General features: G+C 38.3%; 1 protein-coding gene across 2 annotated transcripts in view; it reads right to left on the reverse strand.

The window, feature by feature from the left end:
• The window catches only part of NECTIN3 (nectin cell adhesion molecule 3), a 124,673-nt gene extending 101,372 nt beyond the window's left edge, over nucleotides 1-23,301 (reverse strand). Inside the window, exon 1 of one of the 2 annotated variants that reach the window (XM_026492904.4) lies at nucleotides 23,111-23,301. In XM_026492904.4, coding sequence (XP_026348689.1) covers nucleotides 23,111-23,270 — 160 coding nt within the window. In that variant the 5' untranslated portion in view covers nucleotides 23,271-23,301. The remainder of the gene's footprint in view (nucleotides 1-23,110) is intronic. The other variant, XM_026492900.4, reaches the window with a different exon arrangement.
• Between the last annotated feature and the right edge of the window lie 1,663 nt (nucleotides 23,302-24,964).

Consider the following 24,964-nt stretch of genomic DNA (forward strand, 5'->3'; position numbering starts at 1 on the left):
ACAGAAAGACCATCTAGAAAGGCTATTATTAGTGGGGACATTCAAAAGCTGAGTGATTTTCAAATTAAAGGGGGGGGGGGCTGTAGTTCTTAAATCAGCACTACTCCCACCAGAGGTGAAATGCTCCTGAGAGAATAGATTTTCATAACAATTACTAAGAATTTGTTCTTTCAATCCCACTGCAACCTGTGAAATTGTGGCAGTTTTTAAACACTAATGAAATTATGAGTTTTAATCCTAGTAACATTTATTTCCCCAAATACAATGGTAATTATATTAACTTAAGCTTTACTATTATTCCAGCAGTAAAATTTATAATCAAAATTAAGCAATTCTTCAACTGAAAGAATTGTTTTTTAACCATACTAATGAATTTACTTCTGATCCTTTAATTTACTTTAACCTTATAAGTGATACATAAAAACAGAGAACCTATGAATATGTACTCTCAGATGAAGCAGACATTGTAAAGAACAAGTGCTTCAAAGATACTGATCTATTAATCAATTCTCATAAAGGACAGCCTTCTATAAGGACCTAAGTAAAAATTTATACATACAACACGCATTAATAATTCAGAAATCTCAAATTTACTGTTTTAAATAAAAGAGACATCTTTAAACAAGTACATGGAGTTTATGGTTCAGTAGTACGATACTTCACAGACCTGAAAATGAGACATTAATTGTGAACGATGAGAGGGTGGAACGAAAAAGCAAGAACTTTGGAGCCACAATAACCTAGATTCAAGAACACACAGATGTCTAAATTTTTATCAGTGTGACCCTGGGTACTTGACAGCCTGTTTTATCACCTATAAAATGGGACTATTATCACATAATTAACGAGGTTTCACTAATTTTTTTTTTTAATTCAAAACATGGGAGTGTGTACTAAGCACCAAAGGAAACTCTGCTAGAATTGTTTTGGGTCCAGTTAAAGCCTAATTCTATAGTGGCACCAATCTGTATGGTTGTATGATTTTTTTCTCCCCAAGCACCATTAATAGCTGAGAGGTAAGCATAAAAATCTGTACAGGTGTGAAAAATATTGGGGCAAAGGATTAGATATTACAAGACCACTCTAGGTTGAAAAAGGAAGCGAGCTAATATGGACCAAAATGCAAGTATGGCACATAGTAGAGTTCAAATATTTACTGAGTTTCATTCACTGAATATTAAGTACTAAGTACTATCAGGTAGAAAATAGTATAGCCTGAGATTTCTAGGAGCTAAGAATCTAGAAGAGAAAATAGTGCTTCTAAGGCAATGGATATTATGCGCAGAGTGACCATATAATTTGTTATCCAAGCCAAAACCTGAATTTTTTAGAGTGAAAGGGAAGTTCAAGAGCATCATTGATAATAATGTCAGAACAACAGTTACCTAGTCATTCTGAGACAAAATGGGATATACCATGTTTATGAGAGCCACCCCAGTCAAGAGTGCCAGCGTATGCTGACTTAGGAAAAGGAATGAGAGACGTGTACAGTGAGAAAAGCTCCGTCTAAAAGGTGAAATTTTCTTTTAGCTAAACCTAAACTAATAATCCTAATTTTATTTCAGTATATTTGTGGAAGAATAGTGGAATTTAACCTAGATCTTAGGCAAGGTGAGTTTTTCCAAGCAGAGGACGGGCACTACAGGAAAACGAACAAAAGAGATTCACAGAAACACGAAAATGCAAGGAGAATCTGGGAAACCACAAAAATTCAGGTACTGGTAAACAAAACAAAACAAAACAAAACAGATGAAGCCAGAAAGGCAAATTCTTAATTCAGTTTATCTGTGCATCCATTTTGTTCACTAACACTTATTGAACACCTACCTGTATTGACCAGGCTTCATGCTGAGGAAGGATAAGGAAGAGGAATGTTCCTTACCCTTCAGGAAGCTTAAAATCAAATCAGAGAAAATGAAAACAAGCAGGAGGAAAAAAAGTAACATTATAGAGTGAAAATTTAGGAAGCCAAAAATGAGCTAGGAAAATTTATCTAGCAGAAGTTCACATATTATAGCGGAGAAAAAAAAAAGCACAGATACAGAAAGAGTAATTAGGAGTGTAAAGCTCTGATTATGACCTTATTTGAAAAAGGGTCTCTGCAAATTTAATTAAATATCTCAGGATGAGAACATCTTGGATTATCCAAGTGGGCCTAAATCCAATGACAAGTGTCCTTATAAGTAACAAACATGGAAAAGACAGTGGCAAAGACCATGTTAAAACAGAGGTAGCCAAGGAATGTCTGTGGCCACCAGAAGCTGGGAGAAGCAAGGAACAGAATCTCCCCTAGAGCTTTCTGGAGGGAATGTGGCTCTGCAGACACCTGTAGCATAACTTCTATACTCCAGAACTATGAGAGAATAAATCTACTGTTTTAAGCCACCGAGTTTATAATTTGTTATGGCAGCCCTAGGAAACTATCATAGGAGACTACTGCACTAAACTAAGCATGAAACATAAATGCCCAGAACCAGAGTACTGACAATATAGATGAAAACAGAAAAGATGTTTATATGGGGGAAAAGTACAAAGGCCAGTGCTTAGAACTTCTATCAGACAGCTCCACTCTTATACATGTAAAACTACTGAAAGTGAAAGAAAATGGAAAAAGGGGGCTGAATATTACCAGACTGTATGTCTAGAGTCATTTTCAGCACTGTTTGGTGATTTGGCCCTTCTTCTGCATTCTTGTCAAAAGATGGACAAAACTAGTCTCCCAAGATTTATACTATAATCCTACCACCCACCATACTCTCTTCCATCCTAATTTCCTTCTCAGCAGCAAATATTCACTATCCTTTGAATCTAGTCAAGCTCTTTAATATATCATTCAATATAGCAAGCAATTTCAAAAAAAGCAGTTTTCAGGTCACTTTTGTTCACTGCAGATCTTTTCCACCTCTAAAACTGGGTCACAAGTGGCCTATGTATATGCAAACTTGGTTATTATTCCTGGCGGCATGACTGACGATAGGCAACCCTACGATCTATGACCTTTAAAGCAAGAACTATATGTTCCACTGTATCTTTCTGGTAAGATCAGGACAGCATCAGAATGAAAACTTGCAGAATGGATATCAGAGGCTTGTAAAAAAAAATCTCAGAGACAGGGGCGCCTGGGTAGCGCAGTCGTTAAAGCGTCTGCCTTCAGCTCAGGGCGTGATCCTGGTGTTCCGGGATCGAGTCCCACATCAGGCTCCTCCGCTGGGAGCCTGCTTCTTCCTCTCCCACTCCCCCTGCTGTGTTCCCTCTCTCGCTGGCTGTCTGTCACATAAGTAAATAAAATCTTAAAAAAAAAAAAAAATCTCAGAGACAATGGTCTGTGCAATAAAGAGTTAACATAGTGAGCCTAAACTGCTATCCTTAAAAAGGCTTTCATGTAAGGATGGCCTTTGGCTAATGGTGGGTAACTTAAAAGATGTGAGGAAAGTTCTCACCATTAATTGGTAACAGGGGCTCACTGTGCCTTAACTATTTTGTACAAACAACAGGTTTACTATGAACGCCTACTTTTCTAAGAATCTGGAATTTGGTTATGTGCTAGGCCTACATGATCAATCTCCAAAAAAAATTCTGTTCTTGGAGTCTCTAATAAGCTTCCATGGCTAGCAACATTTCACCCATGTCGTTATGAGTCATCCTGGGGGAATTAAGTATATGCTGTTTCACTCCACTGGGTGAGGGCTCTGGAAGCTCGTGCCTGATATTCCCCAGCCTTTGCATCATGACCTTTTGCTTAGCGTGGGAGCCTTTACTGTAATAAATCATAACCTTGAGTACAAATACATGCTGAGTCCTATGAGTCTTCTTAGAGAATTACTGAATCTAAGGGTGGTCTTGTAAATCTACAACACATCTTTTTCTTTCTTTCTTTTTTTGAAGTCTTATTGACATACAGTATTATATTAGTTTCAAGTGTACAACATAGTCATTTGACAACTGTATACATTACAAAATGCTCACCACGTATTACCAGTTGTCATCATATACAGTTATCAAAATACTATTAACTATATTCCTTATGCTACAAACACATCTTTTAATAAAGAGAGCATCAAAGAGTTCTTTACAGCACGGGGGCAAAAAACAATATAAAGAAGGGCTCTGAATTTGAAGACTAGAAATACCTTAACCATTTTCCCACTTATATTTTGCTTTTCATGGATGCACACAAGTTATGATGACTTCTAAAAATCCAGGAATATTGGTTAAGTATGAAATAAAAGTCCAATAAATATAAAATAAGTCAATACACATAAAATAAAAATTCCAGGTGATAGGAAAGTACCGTCATTGTTTTTTTCTTCCTTAATGGTATATAAAATCAGTGTATCTCTTAATCAATGACCTCTTACATTTGATGAAATATGATAACTGTCAAAATTTAAAGCAGTAAAACAGCATCTGCAGAATAAGTATCCCACATAAGTCAAAAGTTAATGCAAATTATAACATTCGAAAAACAGACTAGTAGAAATTTTAAAAGAATTAAATTTATGCTGTTTCTACATTCCAAATACTTTCTAAATATTTAAATTAAAATGTTTTACTTACATGAATGTTTAGTCTCAAAATTTCTAGAAAAGCATTAACATAGACAGGCTTCATTTCATTTGGCTTAAAAGAGACAGCAGAACACATAATATTTAGCTTCTAATTCATGTACCTTTAAAGTGCCTTTACGCTATAGAGACGAATGTGTTATCAATTTATTGTCTGTCAACTCCAAATGCACCATTCATATATGCTCTCTGATAAATGTAATTCCTTTAAGCACTTCTTTCATGTAAATATGGTGTTAAGCTTTCTCAGAAGATGGTGCTATAGGAATTCTGCAGGAGGGAGAGGCTTTCCTGCCATGTCCAATGCAGACTACGAGTAAGCAGAGCGGGTGTGGGGATACTGGGAAGTGCCAGCCACGTGTCCAGAACTCAGTCTCCCTAGAAATTACAGCCTCAGCCAGGCAATAACCATTCCTCAGTTCTCATAAAACAGAAACCACAGATTCCATGCAGCCCAAATGTTCTCAAAAGTCTACTGTCCCACTAGCACCAGAACTCCCACTACAAACTCATATCACCACTTGTACTCCAAGAAAATAGTTTATTCCTTGTCTGATAACTCCAGACAAGCTCCAGCCTTCTCTACTATCAGGTGTCCTGAACTGTACCTTCTCAACAAAGTCTGAGCCCCTTCTAAGTTTGTCCTTCCTTGGGTACACTCCCTCACAGCCTTCCCATACCACACAGTCTCCTTATATTGCATAGTTTTTTCTTTTATCAAAGTTAATAATTCTTTAAGTTAAATTTTCCCTGATTAACCCTATTGTGTAGTTTCTGGCATCACTGCTGAAACTGACAAGGTTACCTTAAATTCATATGGAAATTAAAGGGAGCGGGAAGAGACAAACCAAAAAAAAAAAGAACAAAATTAGAAGACTAACACCTAAATTTCAAGACTCTGCAAAACTATATAGTAATGAAAAACATATGGCAAAATTGTATACAGTAATCAACACTGTGTGAAACTATCATTAAGATAGAGAGACCAACAGAATAGTATGGAGAATCCAGTATTAAGTTTATTACATTTAACGTCGATTATTTTCAACAAGGGTGCCTGTACAATTCAAAGGGAAAAGAATAATCTTTCAACAAACAGTCCTGGGACAACTGAATATCTACATAAAAAACGTCACAGCATACATAAAACTTAATCCAAAACAGATCACAGATATAAACGTAAGAGTGAAAACTAGCAAATTTTCGTGAACTTATGTTAAGCAAAACCTTTTTAGTTATATAGGACACTGAAAGCACAAGCAACAAAAGGATAAAAAAGGAGATAAACTGGACTTAATTAAAAACAAAAACTTTGGGGGCGCCTGGGTGGCACAGCGGTTAAGCGTCTGCCTTCGGCTCAGGGCGTGATCCCGGAGATCTGGGATTGAGCCCCACATCAGGCTCTTCTGCTATGAGCCTGCTTCTTCCTCTCCCACTCCCCCTGCTTGTGTTCCCTCTCTCGCTGGCTGTCTCTATCTCTGTCGAATAAATAAATAAAATCTTTAAAACAAAAACAAAAACTTTGGTGCTTAAGTGGACAACATCAAGAGAGTAAAAATACAGTCTACAGATTGCAAGAAAAAAATTGCAGGTCATAGATCAAAGGTATTTGAACCTAGAATATAAAAAGAACTCTTACAACTCAATAGTGAAATTACAAATAATCCAATTGAAAAATGAGCAACAGATCTAAATGGACATGTCTTGAAATAAGATACACAAATGGCCAATAAGCACATTAAAATGTGCTCAACATCATTAGCCATTAGGGAAATGCAAATTAAAACAACGACATACCACCTCACACCCACTACGATGGCTACAATCAAAAAGTCAGAGGGGCACGTGTGTGGCTCAGTTGGTTAAGCAACTGACTTGGGCTCAGCTCATAATCTCAGGGTCCTGTGATTGAACCTGCCTATGTGCTCAGCAGGGGTCTGCTTGTCCCTCTCCCTCTGCCCCTCCCCCTGCTTGTGCTCATTCTCTAACAAATAAATAAAATCTTAAAAAAAAAGAAAAGCCAAATAATAAGAAGTGTATGTTAAGGACCTGGAAAAGCCCCCTACAATGCCAGTAGGAATGTATAGCAGTACAACCACTTTGGAAAACAAACTGGCATTTCCTCAAAAGGTTATGATTACCACAGTTCCACTCCTAAGTAAATACCCAAGTGAAATAAAAATATATGTCCACACAAAAATTAATACATGAATGTATTAGCAACACTATTTGTAATAGCCAAAAAGCATAAATAATGCAAATGTCCATCAACTGATGAATAAATAAAATGTGATATATCCATACAATGGATTATGCGGCAATAAAAAAGAATGAGTACCGATACATATATACAACATGGATGAACCTTCAAATCGTTATGCTAAACAAAATGAATCAGACGTACTAGACTACATATTATGTAATATCTATATGAAATGCACAGAATAGGTAGAGCTATAAAAACAAAGTATATTAATGATTGCCTAGTACTGGCAGAGGTGACGGGAAATGGGAGAATGACTACTTTGGGGTTGGAGCAGACAGTGATGAAAATGTTCTAAACTGACTGATTATGGTTGCACAGCTCTGAATGTACTAAAATCCATGAATTATGCACTTTAAATTAGTGAATAGCATGTGAATTATATCAATAAAACTGTTATGTATTTTTACAGAAGTAGAGAAATTTCAGGCCAAAAAAAAAAAGAAAAGAAAAGAAAGAAATCAGCAGATTCTCACTAAAGAAAACACAAAGGATGTTCTTCAGGCAGAAGAAAAATGATTCCAGATAGAAACTACAAGATGCAGAGAGAAAGAACTATAGAAAAGGTAAACACACTGCAAAAACTAAACAAACATTTACTGTATTAAACATGGTCTTATAGGATACACATACACAGACAAAGATGCTAGCACTAATAGCAGAAAAAGGATAAAGCTAAAGGGTTAGATGGTCTCCTGTATTGTCTAAAAAGGAATAATACACATACTAATTTATACTGAACTTTAATAAAGTCAGTAATGTATTTTATAATCTCTAAAGTAGCCACTGAAGGAACAATAAAAAACTACAACACTAACAATTTAATAAGGAGGAAAATGGAATGAAAAGTAATATAAAGGAAAGCAATGAATAAATGAATAAAACAAAGAACATATGCACAAGTAGAAATTAAAATGTAACATATTTAAGCCCAAATATTTAAGTGATTAATTATAAATAACTAAATATGCCAAATAAAAGACAAAGATTAGCAGCTTTAATTTAAAAATTGAATGCTGCTTACAAGGGACACGCCTTAAATTTAAAAGCATAGAGGGGTTGTAAGTAAAGGTTGGGGACAAGATAAAATGCAAACACTAACCAAAATAAACCTAATGTAGCTATACTAAGATCAGACAAATTAGACTTTAAGGAAAGAAGTATTGCGAGAGATAGTGGGCTATTTAATAATGATAAAAGGGTCAAGTGCCAAAAGATAGAATAATTCCAATTCCAATTGTACTTCATAATTCAGCCTCAAAGTATACATAGCAAAACTTGACAGAATCAAAAGAAGAAAAAAAAAGACAAATCCACATCATGGAATATCATTTTAAGACACCTCACAGTAATTAACTGAAAAAGTAGGGGAAAAAATCAAAAGGGATAAAGATTGAACAATGCAACCAACTTGACCTAATTGATACACAACACACAGAGAAAACAGTACTGAACTAGGGCAACGTACATTCTTTTCAAGTATACATGGAATTGTCAACATTGACCTAATGTGCCCAAAGACTGAAATCAGACACAAGTTCTTTGACGCGATGTAATTAAACTAAAAATAAAAAAACTAAGGTCACTAAAATATCTTCATACATTTAGTTAAGTAATAATTTTTCTTTTTTTTAAGGTTTTATTTATTTCAGAAAGAGAGAGAGAGAGCATGAGTGCTCACACAAGGGGGGGGGCAGAGGGAGAGGGAGAAGCAGACTCCCCACTGAGCAGAAAACCCAATGTGGGGCTTAATCCCAGCACCCTGGGATCATGACCTGAGCCGAAGGCAGACGCTTAACCGACTGAGCCACCCAGGCACCCCCATATTTTACTCTTTATCAGCTAGTTTTTCTCAGTACCTAGAATAATTCTGGTAGACACAGTGCTCAATTAAATACTAACCACGAACATAAACTTATTACTATTCCACATCATTGTATTTTATAAGTTCATGTTATGCCAACTCATGCTTTCAAATACTGACCCATTATTTTATTCATTCTTGGTTGATATCTTATTCCATTTTTGCCCAAAAATTCTATGAAGTCCCATATGACCGTACACTCATTTATTCTCAGAAAACATCACTTACATCACTTACGATCCAAGCCTTGCCATAACCTCCCTTTCTTAGACCTTGACATGTCGTCTCTATATCTTCACCCATCATTTTGTCCTCTATCTAGTAGAAAAAAGAGCTGCTCACCATTTCTAAGGCTCCATCTGTATTGTTAATCTTTCTACTTACTTTCTGTTCCTGGACCTTACCATTATCAAGGTGCTTCTCCCACTGCCCCCCACCCCCCATCCCACCAAAGACAGACAAATATCACCATAAAAAATTAAAAGATTTTAAGAGAAATTAAGGAAACAATCCCATTTATAATTGCTTCAAAAAGAATAAAATACCTAGGAATAAATTTAATCAAAGAGATGAAAGACCTGTACTCTGAAAACTATAATACATTGATGAAAGTGAAGATAACACAAAAAACACATGAAAAGCTATACCATGCTCATAGAATGGAAAAATTAGTATTGTTAAAATGCCCATAGTACCCAAGGAAATCTACAGACTCAATGCAATCTCTATTTTAAAAAAATAGTATTTTTCATAGAACGAGAATAATCCTAAAAGAACCATGAAAGATCTTAAATAGCCAAAGCAATCTTAAGAACAAAGCTTGAGGTATCGCAATCTCAGACTTCAAATTAGACTACAAAGCTGTACTAATTTAAAAAGTATAGTACTGGCATAAAACAGACACAAAGATCAACAAAACAGAACAGAGAGCCCTGAAACAGACCCACATTTATATGGTCATTAATCTATGACAGAGGAGGCAAGAATATACAAGGGGGGGGGGTGAGTCTCCTCAGTAGAGGATGTTGGAAAAACAGAACACCTACATGTGAAAAAATAAAACTGGACCACTTTCTTATAGCATACATAAAAATAAAATGCATTAAAGACCTAAATGTGAGACCTGAAACAATACAACTCCTTAAAGAAGACAGAGGCAGTAATCTATTGGACACTGGCCTTAGCAACAGTATTCTACATATACCTCCTCAGATAAGGGAAACAAAAGCAAAAATAAACCTTATTAGGACAGCACCCAAATAAAAAACTTGCACAGCTAAGGAAACCATCAACAAAACAAAAAGATTACTTACTGCACGGGAGCAGATATTTACAAATGATGTATCCTGACAGAGGTTAATATTCAAAATATGTAAAGAACTTACACAACTCAGGACCAAAACAAATACATAATGCAATTAAAAATGGGCAGACAACCTGAACACACATTTTCCAAAGAAGATATAGAGGGCCAACAAACACATGAAAAGATGCTCAAAATCACTAATCACAGAAATGCAAATCAAAACCACAATGAGATATATCGCCTTACATCTGTCAAAATAGCTAGTATCAAAAGGCAAGATATAACAATTGTTGGCAAGGATGTGGAGAAAAGAGAACTATATAGTGCACTGTTGGTGGGACTGTAAACTGGTGAAACCTCTTGTGGAAAACAGTACAAGAGGTTCCTCAAAAAGTTAAAAATAGAAATACTATGATTCAGTAACTTCACTACTGGGTATTTATCCAAAGAAAACAACACTAATTTAAAAAGATATATGCACCTCTGTGTTTACTGCAGTATATTTACTGGTTATGGAAGCAATCTGAGTGTCCATCAGTAGATGCATGGATAAAGAAGGTGTGGTATGTGTACACACACACACACACACACACACTCTCACTCAACAATGGACTATTACTCAGCCATAAAGAAGAATGAGAGCTCGCCATTTGTGACATGGATGGACCTAGAGAGTATTACACTAAGTAAAACAGTTAGACAAAGAAAGATAAGTACCATATGATTCTACTTATACACAGAATCTAAAAAACAAATATAGAACCAAATAGAATCACAAATACAGAGAACAAATTGGTGGTTGCCAGATATAAGGGGGTTGGAGGGAAGGGTGAGATAGGTGAAGGGGACAAGAAGTATAAACTTCCAGTTATAAAATAAGTCATGAGGATGATAAGTATAGCATAGAAAATAAAGAAGTCAATAATATTATAATAATATTGCACGGTGACAAATGGTAACTATATTTATTGTGGTAAGCATAGCCTAATGCATAGAATTGTCGAGTCATTATGTTGTATATCTGAAACTAAGAGAACACTGTATGTCAAGTATACATCAATTTTTTTAAAAAGCTTTTCTTCAACTTTTTGTAGTGACACCATTAGAAAGTACATCCCCCTGTGCTATGGTAAAAATATCCAGTTTCTAAGAACAGCAATGCCAGTCTAAGAGGCAAGGCTATAACATCCAGTGTCTCAAGAAGCAAAAAACAATGACCTTGACAGACTGCCCCTTGACATTATCTTGGCTGTAGTTCTGGATATGGTTCTAGATGCCTCGCCTCCATTGGGTCTTAATTTCCATACCTGAACCACCTGATATCCTTCAGAAAATTTCCTTTTAATGAAAGTTAAGTTTCTAATGTTTGTAATTCAGAACCTTGACTGATGTCTTAGTCACTCAGGCTGCCATAACAAAATACATAGACTAAGTAACTTAAACAGCAAACATTTCTCATGGTTCAGAGGATAGGAAGTCCAAGATCAGAGTGCTAGCATGGTTAGTTCTGGTGAGAACTCTCTTCCTGGCTTACAGATAGCTGACTTCTTACTGTATCCACAACACGATGTAGACAGGAAACTCTGATGTCTCTTCCTCGGCTTACAAGGAAATCTCATCATGGGGCTCTAACCTCAAGACCTCATCTAAATCTAATTACCTCCCAAAGAACCCTTCCTAATACCATCACACTAGGAGTTAGGGCTTCAACATATCAATTTTGGGATGACAAACATTCAGCCCATAACAACTGATACATTATTCTTCCCCTTTAAAGTACTCTTTCCCTTTTCTATCTTTCCCAAGAGTAGGCCCTACCCTACTACTTCTTAACTATCCCCTCACTTGTTAATATTTTGAATTTGACTTCTAATCACTTTTACTAAATTACTGAGTCATCCGTGTACTCCTCCAAACTACTAAATATATTGGTCTACTTATTAAGTTTTTTTTCCAGATTATCCACCCTCCCCCTTATGCAATTAAAATACCGCAATCTTGAAAAACGTTCCCCAGTCCCCTACCCACTTCCCTTTCCTCTCTTCTTCCTTCCCTTCTCCTTCCCTCTCTCCTCCCCTCTGCCTCCTCTCTCTCAAACAATTCATCTATTCCAAATACTTCAATCCCCATAATCCCCAATTCCACATACAACCCCCACCACCTCATAATAAATTTCCAACTACAGCTCTAAAATATATCCCTGAGGCAACACAATTTAAATATCTCCAAAAAAAGTTATGGGACTAAAATTAATCAATCTTTTACCATCCTTTTCTAGCCATTCAAAAGACAAGCATTAAGTATATATCCAACTCTTCCTTCCTCACCCACTATGATATCCAAACACCAGGTAATCTACTCAGATCCATCTCTCCATTCAAGCCTTTTGTCGAATTGCCATATGTCTCCACAACCTTGTCTTCCATGGACAATTACAAGGGTTTTCCCTTTTGTCTCTCATATCCCCAATGTATCTTATACATTGCTGTCAGAGCTATACAGTACCCTCAAATCACAGAAAGACTCAGTAGTTACTTGCCTTCAAAGGCTCCTCACTGCCTACCACACAAAGTCTACTCTCCTCACCATCAGCAAAGTATTTAAAATTCCATGACTTCCCTACTAAAAGCTCAGGCTTGAACCACACAGGAACATTCCTTTCACAGAGCTCTCAGTCCAGTTATTTTTTTTCAGTCTGAAATGCCCTTTTTCTTTGACTTTCCCCACAAATGGAAATCTAAATTCTTTCTTCAAGGTTCAGCTACAAAATTAGGCCTTCAATTAAGTCTTCCTCCATTGCCCATAAAACTGCCCCTTCTTCTATAATCCCACAATACTTTTATATTTCTAATATAAGACAATTCATTTTCCCTTGCATTATTGTTAGTTATATTTACACAACACTTTATTGCAGTTTAATAAGGATTTCATTTAATTTTCACAGCAGCTCTGTAAATGAAGTACTTAGCCAACTTTATAGGGAATGAAACAGGCAGAGAGGCTAAGTAACTGGATTTAACACGCATGTGCGCGCGCGCACACACACACACACACACACACACACGTGTAATTCCAAATCTCCTAACAATTAAGTTTTACATTTATTAAGAAGAGTCCAAGGCCCCTTGCATACATAGTCCCTTCTGTGTAATAGATGCTTTGCGTTTTAATATTCTTTTCCCTGTTTGAAATAACCCTGTTTTACTGAACTTAATCCATTCTTGAAGAAAGAGCTCAAAAGTTTCATCACCTCTAATTAGTTTTCCTTGACTCTTCCAGGCCTTACTGATCTTTTATAAGGCTGTATCATATTCTTGCAATGTTCTTACAAATATATTTTTCATCTATATTTTAGCATGCAGTTAGTCTTACTAATGGGTTTATAAACTTGGCACCAAGCACCATGTCTTATTTCACTGAGGTATCCTCTAAATACCTAGCCATCGGTTGGTGCTGTATTATCTATTTCCTGATTGCTGCTCAATCGCCTCATTTATCCCCTGCTCTAATTTCTAAGTCCTTTATTTTTTGCATTCCAGGTATGGATCAACTGTTGTGACTAAACATTGTATTTTAACAGTAAATATTACTCAACCCACTTCCGAATTTTAAAGTTCACAGGTCAAGTATTTTAATCATCTGATGGAAGAAAAATCTAGAGTGACTATTTCAGATGACTGTAGAGGGCAGCAAAGTAACAGTAGTATCCCCAAAGACAGCCATGTATTTTTCTTAGGCAAGTTCAGATTTGTTTTTGTATTTTAACAGATGTTGTTAGGATTAAAGCTTTTAGAAGATGAGACATTTTTGCATGCTCTATACAAATTTCACCAACTACTTATGTATTTAAACATCTTCACTATCAGTTATTAATATACCAAAACTGTGTCAATGTCCAGATCCTTTTATACACAATATGGAAAAAGAAGTTTGATGAACAATGCATGGCTTCAAAATAGCCACCATAATTGTTAATTCTTATGAATCTAAAAGTTGAAATGCTTTCTCATTAAAAAGTGTAACAATAATCTATCTTAAATACAGAAAAGAATGTCAATAAACAATCTAATTTCTTGCTAAGAAGAGATGTCATCATTAATGTCATTAATTCTAGCCTTGATATGCCTTCTTTCTGTTATTCAAAATCAGTCAGGCAACCATGGGAGCTATACCAGCTTTAGAAGAAAAAAATAATAAATCTTGGACATTGCACTAGTGAACAACAGAAGGTAACAATTTGAAAGAGAATTAGGAGTTCCTACCATTATACTTTAATATTAAAGTTCATTCTGGTTTTAATATGAATTAGGCAAAGCTGTATCATAATAATCATGTTTATAATTACATTTATAATCATATATTTACAATGCTTATAAGAATGGTGAAACTACTATAAAAGTTGATACAACTGCATCACTTGCACATGCTACTCAAGGCTTTTCTTTGTGGTAATTTTTTGAATCTCTTTTAAATTTAACAAGCAGAAATCAGAGATTTAGAGCAGCTGCTACAGCCATTAACATATGCAGACTCATGGTTTATTGAAAAATGCTATGATGTTCTAGCCCTGTGCCCTTAATGAGAAGGATACGACTGTAGCTAAGTACCTTCTTCCACTTGAATCTCTTCAATAAAAAATAAATAAATAGAGAAGCTTTTTAAAAATTTTGCATTTAAAATAAAGGAATCGGAGTATCTCTAAGCAGATTTAAAAACTAGACAGTTTAATGGTGTGACTTAGTCAATATTAAATTGAACTTATAGCCATGAATGATTATCTCTAATCTAAATCAAATTAGAAGGGAATTTGGACTTCATAATGACAGGACACTTGTGAAATGAATCTTAATCTAGCCTGCAATAGCTATGACTAAATTAGAAATCATATTAAAAAATTTCAAAAACAAGGGCCTAAGATATTTTAGTAATGACAATAATGTCTATCATGGATAACACGTAGAAAGTGTTACTATATGAAAATGGTCTCACCACAGCTAAGCAATACTAACATTTCATTAATATTTTTGTTTTTCCTCTAAATTGAAGCCATTAGATGAGTCAAGCATACTCTTAATTTTATACAATGTTCTCAACGCTGAGTTGGAGTCCTCACTGTATGCACCTATTTTTATGACTGCCTCTTGGTTTTTTCATGTCCTTCCCAATAACAGCACCGACATATTTCCATTACAAAACAACTGGTCATCTTAAATTTACCCAATTTATTTCAAAAATTCAAACCCAGAGTGAGATGTATTATACATAAAGTGAGGTATGTCACACAGAAGCTGCTTAAACTACATTATGTCCTGGGATAAATAATACACAACTGATTTTGCAATACCAAAGGAAAAAAATTTGCATTGCATTCCTCCTAAAAAGTCAATTTTGCAAACATCTCAGATTCAAAATGGATAAGACAATGGGGAATAAAGAGAACTAAAGACAGCAAAAGGAATTTTTAGAAAAAAGAAAAACCGATGAAGAACTACCTCATCAAGCAACATCTTTAAAACCTACCAACCTCTTCTAGTTTATTATACATATAATAATATATAATAGATTTGTATAAACATAAACTAAATATATATACACACACACACACACACATATATATATATTCAATCCCCCTATCTTGGAAGGTAGGAATAGGAATGTCAAAATAGGAATAATATCAAATATACAAATCTCTTTAAGGATATATTTTCTAGTGTGTTTCGTAAAACGTGGTTTCTGCAACATAACAGGTATTACACAAAAAAAAATGTTTAATTGATTTGTACAACAGGATATCTCATGGAAGAATTTCTTAAGACTATTAATAAACTAATGCACATAGTGACTTTACATAAGGGGGTTATATGGTTAATTTTTCCCATTCCCAAGTCTATTTAACCATGGTACTTTCTCCCAGAAACATATCTTCTAAGACTTCAATTCCACAGAAACACCTTGGCAAACATTGCTCTAAACCTAAAAACATGGGGAAAAAAGTGAACAGAATGTGTAAGCTTTCCCTCTAATGACCACATGTCACATTATTAAACACAGAAGAGGGTAGGCATCCAGGGACTAAGGAATAAAAAATATCTAGGATCAGATAAGAAATAAAATCAAGTTCAGAAAAGCTTCATAGTTACTTAGTATAGCTATTATTCTATTTTATTATTTTATTTCGACATGAAAGATGAAATCATAAACTAAGTAGTCTCTTGATGTCATTTACAGTATAGCAAATTTGGTCAGTTTCTTAAACAGGAAAAAAAGCAAATGTTAAAATCGATATAGTCTGAAAAATAATTTGTGTTTATTCTGTGATATGTGTTATGATATATACAATGAAGCCTGAGGCAAGATCTTTACTGCGAAGAGCACGTATCACAAAACAACTTTTAATTAAATACTACTTAACACATATAGACTACTTTACAAAGAATTTGCTCACTTTAGGCAAGAAGTGGTGAGAGAAAGCTTCACAGAGAAAATTAATCTTAAACCAGATACTTTAGAATTTGAGTAGGTAGGCAGGCAGAGTAATGTCATTTTAGGCCTTGTAAGTAAGGACCAAAGAAGGGCACAATCTACTTCAGAGACATGTACAGTTTAGACCTGCACTGACCAATATGGTAGCCTCCAGCCACAACTGACTACCGAACACATGAAATACAGCTAGTTTAAATAATGATTGGTAGTGTAAAATACACACCAAATTTCAAAGACTTACTAGGAAAGAAAATGTAAAATATCTCAATTTTTTAATATCAAATTGCACGATGAAGTGATATTTTGGTTATGCTGTGTTAAATAAAATGTATTATTAAGGTTAATTTCACCTGTTTCTTTTATTATTTTTAATGTGGTATCAGCATAACTTAAAATTATGTATATGGCTCACATTATATTTCTGATGGGCAGTGCTGATTAGATTAAATTTGATTCTGCTGTTAAACTCTTGAAATAAAAGAAATCCGAGTGCTTACTACATGCCAAGCACTTCTGATACATTAGTGAACAAAATAGTGGAATATATTCTTTCAGAAAAAGAGGGACCACATCGGGTCAAATCATAAATTAAAATGTTGTAATAAATAGCACTCATCGAGGAAAGAATGAATCATCTGAAGATGTCTCTCAAAATAAAAATGCCCCAATCCCCAGGCTCCTTATCCACCCCTCCTGCAAAACTTGTCAATCCAGGTAAGAACTCAGTGGGCCTAGAAGGCTGTTTGAAAAAGATTTCCTAGTAACTAATATGAATGCACCTGCACACCCTATTTTTGCTGACCCTGGCCAGCTGAGAACAGTGATTTAGAGTCCCCCCCACCTTTATTTCTTCTGAACAACCCTAGGCTGAGAGCCTAAAAAGCCTCCACCTAGTGCAAAGCCAACCTATTTAAAATAAGAACAACTTTGATTCTTTTTAACCATTAAAGTTAAAGAAAATCAAAGTTTTTTAAACTTTCTTCTCATATCTATAGAGCCACATGTATAATTTACTATCTTACACCTACAAAATAATCATCTGAGGTGCTGAAAAGCATACCGCCAATTCTGAGCCACTTGATCCAGTTATGAGCTGGCATATTTTTACACATGCCTCAAATTCCAGTTTATGCATATCTAGTCACAATGCAACAGGTAGTTTTCTCCTACTCATCTTAATTAGCAGATGACTGTTGGGGAATTGCAAGAAAAACAATCTCCCTGGATGCTGTATTAAAAAGAATATGTAAAATTCAGATTAAGCCTGAAATACAATACCCTTTCTAAAACAACTACAGCACCTGCAAAATGGCTGTACCTAAACTCATAAGGGGCAGCTCTCACTAAAATTTTAAATTAATGACTTATCATATAATAAGTGAGTCATTTAGGAAAAAACTTAAAGCTCACCCTTGATAAAGATTCACAACAAATTTTATTTAAATCAATGATTAACTATGTCAGATCCTATTATAAATATATAAATCTTAAGTTTTATAAAATTCAGGAAAGGATACAGATTCAAGACTTCAAAGAATTTTAGATAAAAATACAAAAGGTAATGAAAAGTATGACATTTATGGTACTTAGATTTTTGAACCTGAATGCCTGGCACAAAAAATCATCTTTAGTAGTCATTCCATTATTAACTTAAGGATTATCTGATTTTATCCTACATTTATGTATTAATAGCCATTATTAATTAAATCTCACATCTTTCACAAACTAGTTTGTCTTTATTATGAATTGTTATGAGTACCTTAACAGATTATAGAATATGCTATAGAAGTACGCTATTTACTCTCTAATTTTAAAGGGGCAAGTTACAAAACGTCAAAATACTCTATTTTTTAACAAGGGTATCTCATCCAGCTTTTCAATAATTTTCAAATAGCAGACAATAAACCATAAGTTTTACTTCTTAACTACACCGATGCAAAATGTACATCTGATGCAAAATGTACAACCTTCTGAATCATTAAATATATATAAATATACGGAAGCACAGGTGAAATAAGTAAGATAAGATGGTAAATACACACATGCATACACAAATATATAATTGACCAGCTTTTTCCAATTCCTATTTCTGATGCTGTAGCTAAATGCAAGAATGGAAGATTTGGGTCTTCTTGCTTGCTTCTAAATTTGGTTCACTTTCCCATTATATCTGTTTAGGATGCAGAAAGATTTATACAGGCAGTATGTAATATAGGCCCCAATCTGATACTATCAGTAACTTGATAAAGCGGGCTTAATTGTGACACTTTTCTCCAACCCTACATTTTCAATATAAACACTAACATTCCAAGCAACCTTACAGAACTACCAAATCTTAAAATGCATTCTACATCATCAAGGAAGATTCAACTTGGTTCCATTCAATTACACCAGTTAGTTAATTTCGCTGTATCCTAATATTCTGAAAATTGGTCTTCTGAATGTTTATCTGAAGTAAATTTAACAAATATTTGAGGAACGCTAACTGCATTTCTCAAAATAAAGATGTAAAGTGCAAATACGGAAGTCAATTACCTTGAAAACCCAATTATTCAAGACATCAGGGTAGAATTTAAGAATGATAAATACCAGACAGGTTAGTTTATAAGGTGCAATCTAATAAATGCTAACATTTGAATGTTTACTATATTCCATACACCCTAAGTGTTTTATTTTATTCTTTGCTTTACATTCTCTCAACAATTCTATAGGCAAGGTGATAACATCTTTTTTTTTAAGATGAAAAACCTTACGTTTACTGAGGTTAAATAGCTTGCCAAGGATTCAAAAAGCTAGTACGTGGCAGCCTTTTTTCAGAATCAAACTGCCTATTTAGTATCTAAACCATAAAGAGCAGAGAGAGAGAGAAAGCAAACTTGTACCACCTACCACAATGCCTCATCTCAATAAGATGTGACTCAACTGATTTTATTTTTTTTTAAGATTTATTTATTTATTTGAAAGGCAAGGGCAGAGGGAGAGGGAGGGAAAAAGACTCCGCCAGAGGAGGAGCCCGATGGGGCTTGATCCTAGGACCCTGAGATCATGACCTGAGCTGAAATCAAGAGTGGGATGCTCAACCAACTGAGCCACCCAAGTGCTCCTCAACTGATTTTTTTTTAAGTATTTTTTTTCTCAGTTCACATTCATATATCTCTACCTAATGGGTTAGGTACCCCCCTTCTGGACAACCCCACAGTGCGTCATGCAGATCTCTATCATAAACACTGCACTGTCCTATGAGGAACTATTTCCTTCATGTCTATCATCACAATGCTGTAAGCTCCTTGAAGACAGGACACTGCCTTACTCACGTTTTATGTAGCCAAGTGCTTAACAAGTGCCAGGAATACAGAAAGTACTATAAGTGCTGTTAAAGTTTCAATATAATATTAGATCTTCTTCTTTTTTTTTTTAATATTTTATTTATTTATTTGACAGAGAGAGAGAGAAAGCACAAGCAGGGAGAGCAGCAGGCAGAGGGAGAGGGAAAAGCAGGCCCCCGGCAGAGCAGGGAGCGGGATGCGGGGCTCATCCCAGAAAGCTGGGATCATGGCCTGAACCGAAGGCAGACACTCAACCATCTGAGCCACCCAGGCGCCCCTAGATCTTCTTTTTTATCACCTTCTAACACCCATCTTCAGATAACATCTTGATAAAAATGGAAAGTCATAGATCCTAGATTCAAATAAGAATTGACAAAGGTCAAGAACTCTTTCCCTTCTCCTTCACTGATACCATATCCCTGCTAGTATCCTCTAACTTTCAAGAAAAATGGTGGAAGGAAAGTGAGATTAATCTAATCACCTATGAATTGAGTACTGCCATCATAAAGAAATATGGCTGAAACTAATGTAATATTGTGTGTTAACTCTACTTCAATTAAAAGAAGAAATATGGAATTCCCGAATAATGAGCTTTAAATAAACGAGATTTATGAAGTTAACATGGTATTGTAAATCTAGTCCCCCTGACCTTTATACCTAGGAATTTCTTAGGCTTAAAAAACAAAAAGCAAAAAACCTGAGTTTGTAAACATTTTAAAAGTTCAGTTCTTCAAATAAGACAGTGTATACCCTCAAAACAACATAGATGTAATTTATTACAGCTTTCAGAATATCAAGTCTACCAGTTGCAAGGGTTGTTTTTTTTTAAAGCAAACGAACATGTTATAAAAATTACCTTGCACTAATAGATGATATTGCAGATATTAAGCATAGTTAAGGTCATGCTAAACGTACATAAGCAGCATTATCAAAAAATAGCAACAAAAAGAAAAAAATATCCGTACATGGTGAACAAGTAAAGCATTCTGATTAACAAGTCAGATAATCATCTCTTTAAAGCCTAAAAATCTTTTCAACTCTAAAACTGACTACTCAAACAAGAGTACACACAAAATCTTGTCAGTAGTACTATGAATGTCAAATCAACTAACAGGTTACATGAAGAAAATTCTTCGTCCATATTTATTAAACATCCGTAAGTCAGGACAACTGTGCCCTACTCAAAGACTGTCTAAAATAGAGGTTGATGGAAAAAAACTTGTCATAAGGGTTCACAAATTAGGGTGTTATTAACACTATAAGCCAGAAAAGGAAGCTCTTTAAAAGAACAGTGCACACAGTAACACAGTGCTAGCGCCTGTCTCCACAACTACAAGCAGAAGTGACTCTAAAAACTTGAATTCATACCTGCTCTAAATCATGGTCCATTTGCCTACATTACTTCAATTTTTAGAACCTAAAATAAAAATATCAAGCCCCTCCAATAGGACATTACTAAAGAGATTTAAAAAAACAAAAACAACTCTTCTTCTTCCACATGAAAGCCAATGCAGTCCTTCAAAAGTAATCAACACTTCACTTGAACAAGCACTATGAAATTATTACTCAAATTCTATATCCTTGATTATCTGCACATATTACCTAGTTTCAGTGTTCTATAAGGCTTTGCCCACCCAGATAAGCCTTTATTAGAGATACAAATAATATTCACTTGGTCCATAACACAATCTAAATCAGGCTAGTGAACTGTTAACACCCTTCCAACTTTTCTCCCACCCAATAGTAATCCACAATCCTCCCTAATGGAAAAGAACAGTACATAAATTCAACCTAGAATCTTGCATCAATTTTAAGAGGTAACAGCATTAAAAACTGTGTTGTGGAACCAAACAGCTGGGGAGTGGAGCTACAGAAACAATGTAGATTAGATAACAAGCCATTTATCAGACTACACTCTGTAAATCAGAAACTTTCATAACAATGCTTGAAACGTGATGGTGAACTGGTAGAGGAAATTCTCAGCCTATAAGGGGCACTCAATCTCTTGAAAACTCTTGTCTCCCTCATAACCAACTACCCTGACACACCTCCCGGAACAGGACGCTCTTTCTTCTAAATCACACCATCCCAGCTATCTGCACACATCTCTCCTTTTAATAAATACCGATAAGACTTCTGGTTTCATTTACGATTTCATTAAACACAGATCCAACAGCAGCCTTATGTACCAATAAAAATGCCTTGGGTAAACCAATCTTTACGCAAGCGTTAAGTTTTTGCTTCTCCACCTTCCTCACCAAGTAAGAGTCTTAGAAATGAATAACTTCTTGCAGTATTTCAGTATTGCCAAAAGACAGAGCTAATCCCCAAAGACTGGTGACCTTACTTTCCCAAATCACCGCCTTCCATTAATGATCACTTACGTCCATCTCTCTTGCATGAGATCAAAATTTTTTTACACGATCCTTAACAAGTGGACTTGTAGTCTCCGATACCTAAGAACAGAATTTACAAAGAGACTAACTCTCAAATGTGACAGGACAACTGTAACATAAAATGAGGGAAGAGAGAGACGGGGAAGAGGCGTGGGGTTTGTTCTGATCAGAACGCCGTAGCACAGTGGATGCAGTCGGGTACTGAACACATAAATCGAAGTCCCGAGGACAAACAGGGTTCGCTAAAATAAACATGGAGAGTGTGAGAGACGTCCCACAAACTGGAAGGCAGCGACCGGCTCAATGCAACGCGATCCAGAGGCTGCCAGGGCAGAACCCGGCCGGACGACCTTAGAAAACTGACTGTAGAGGATGCCGCAGGGTGGGCTGAGATGGTGCCTTCTCCAGGGTGGAAGGCGATGAGGGGTTGGGAGCCAAAGGTTTCATCCCGTCGGGCTCTGGTCCCTAAAGGTATCCGGGCTCAGAGCTCAAGTTTCACAGGGAAAAAACGGAGGCAGCAAACGTGCAGCCCGGCACCTTCGCCCCAGCCCAGAAGTCCGCGCTCTCGGCTTCCTCCGCGGAAGAGCGAGGAGGTAACGGTCCCCGGAGCAAACACTGAGGAGCTCCCCGCGCACCCAGCACTCAGCGTAGGGCAACGGCGCGGCGAGCGGGGGAGGGGAGGGGAGCGGGCGGCCGGCGCTGCACTCGCCGGCCCCTGCCCTTCCCCGGCCTCGCCCCGGGCGCGGTGAAAAGTTTCCAGCCAAAGTCCGCAGCACCCGCTCGCGCAGCCAACCGCCGAGCACAACTGCCTCGCCGCCCCGGAGAACGGCCCGCGCCGGCCGGCCGAGGCGCCGGGACCCTCGGTCGCGCCTCCCTCAGCCCGCGCCGGCCGCCGAGGTTCACCTACCACAGAGCCGGGAGAAGAGCAGCAGCGGGAAGAGCAGCAGCAGTAGCGGTGGTGGCGTCGGGGGCGGCAGCAGGAGTCCGGCCCCGGGGGGAGAAGCGGAGGAAAGTTGTGCTTTGCCACCTCCGGGACACAGCGGGGCCGGCCCCGGGGTCCGCGCCATCCCCCACCCTCCCCCCGGCCCGCTCGCTCAGCCGCCCCCCCGACTCCCCCGGCCCCGGCGCTTTAGGCTCTGGGCGGCGGCAGCAGCGGCCGCAGCGCGACGGCGGCGGCAGAAGGTCCGGCGCGCGGGTCCCCAACTCCCAGTTCTTGAGCCGTCGCCGCCGGCTGACACCCAGCCGAGCGCTCACGGCTGCCTCGACACCGCCGTCGCCGACGCCACTGCCGAGGCTGAGGCGGGAGCCGCCCGCCGCCGCCGCCGCCGCCGCCACTCCCCTCCCCCAGGCACCCGCCCGCCTCGAACTCCTGGGAACTCGGAACGCACCACCCCGCCCCGCACGGGAGGGGGAGAGGAAGCCGACCCTCAGAGCCGGCGCTGGGACTCGCCCGCCCTCCCCGCACAACTCCAGCTCCCGTCTGATCGCGGACTGCAAGCCGCGTCTCCTCCCACCCCGCCCTCCTACACACGCTCCTCCCCCTTCAAAAAAAAAAAAAGAAAATCTCTTCTCTCCACTTTGATAACGGGTCTCTCTCCAAGCAGGGCTTTCAAGAGGACAGGAAAATCTGGAATAGGTTAGTAGGCCCCGCCCCTCGTTCCTGCCTCGTCCCCGCCTCGTTCCCCCTTCCCAACCTTTCCAATGGTCTCGCCCACTCCGCCCCTCGCGGGTCCACCGCGGCCCGGGCGCAGACGGAGGCGGAGGGCGGCGGGACAATCATGCTGGCGGCTCGCCTTGCCCGGGCCGCGCTCTCCCTCTGGCGGGGAGCCGGGACAGGAGGGGGGGTAAGGAGGGAAGGCAGGATGGGGCTGCCCTTCCGTTGCCCACGCTAAAGGTCCCTGTCTAGGATGCTGAACGTAGCCTGCAGAACTAGTCATCTTCCTCCTCGCCGGGGACGCTGGGGGCTGAAAGGAGAGACTTTCTCCTTCCTGCTTCCCGGGACAGCGGCGCTCTCCGATTCCCTCCCTTCTTGCCAGCTCCACTTCCCCCAGCCCCCCGAGGCTTGTTTGCACAGGCGTTTTTCTTGCTCCTTTCTCTTGGGAGGGCGGCTTGGTGGAAGGGTCAGCGGAGCCGGGCGAGAAGAGGGGCCCCAGAAGGTTTGCTTTTTCTCTCTTGCTTCTCCGGCCGCCGAGCTGTCCGCTGTTCTCGTCGGGCAACTGGCAACAGGAGGCCGTGGATTTCCCCCATCGGAGCGCCTAGAGTGCGGTGGTGCTTTTCTTTGGTTTTGTTTCATTTGCATGTTCGCACGTGTAATTTTATTTTCATTGCCTGTTCTCTGAACGGATCGCAGTAAAGCGACCTCGGGAAGTGTTAAGTATTTGCCGGTGAGAGGTCTGGGATCCACCACGACCCTCCCTCACCCCAGGTGGCTACGTGCCCTACCCTCTTCATCCGCCAGCTACGCACAGCCCTCGTGGCCTGACCTTGAAGCTACAGCCACTGGCGGTTCTGCAGGGGTGGAGGACAGTTTGGACTGTCCCGAGGGGGACTGTAGGCAGAGGACACACGTCCTCAGTCCGGACACCATTAATTTTATGTAGGTCCTGGAATCTCCACCAAAAAGCCAGAAATGTGCTCCCAATAAGAAGGAAAGTCGAACAAGGATTTAGCCGCCTGTCTCAGCTAAACTAATGCTTGCCTGCCACCAAGATCACACCCCTTCCATCACTAGGGCCCCGCCACCCTCCACCCACCGGTTTAC

This window comes from Ursus arctos, unplaced genomic scaffold (genome assembly GCF_023065955.2).
Source record: "Ursus arctos isolate Adak ecotype North America unplaced genomic scaffold, UrsArc2.0 scaffold_4, whole genome shotgun sequence".
NCBI lineage: Eukaryota > Metazoa > Chordata > Mammalia > Carnivora > Ursidae > Ursus > Ursus arctos.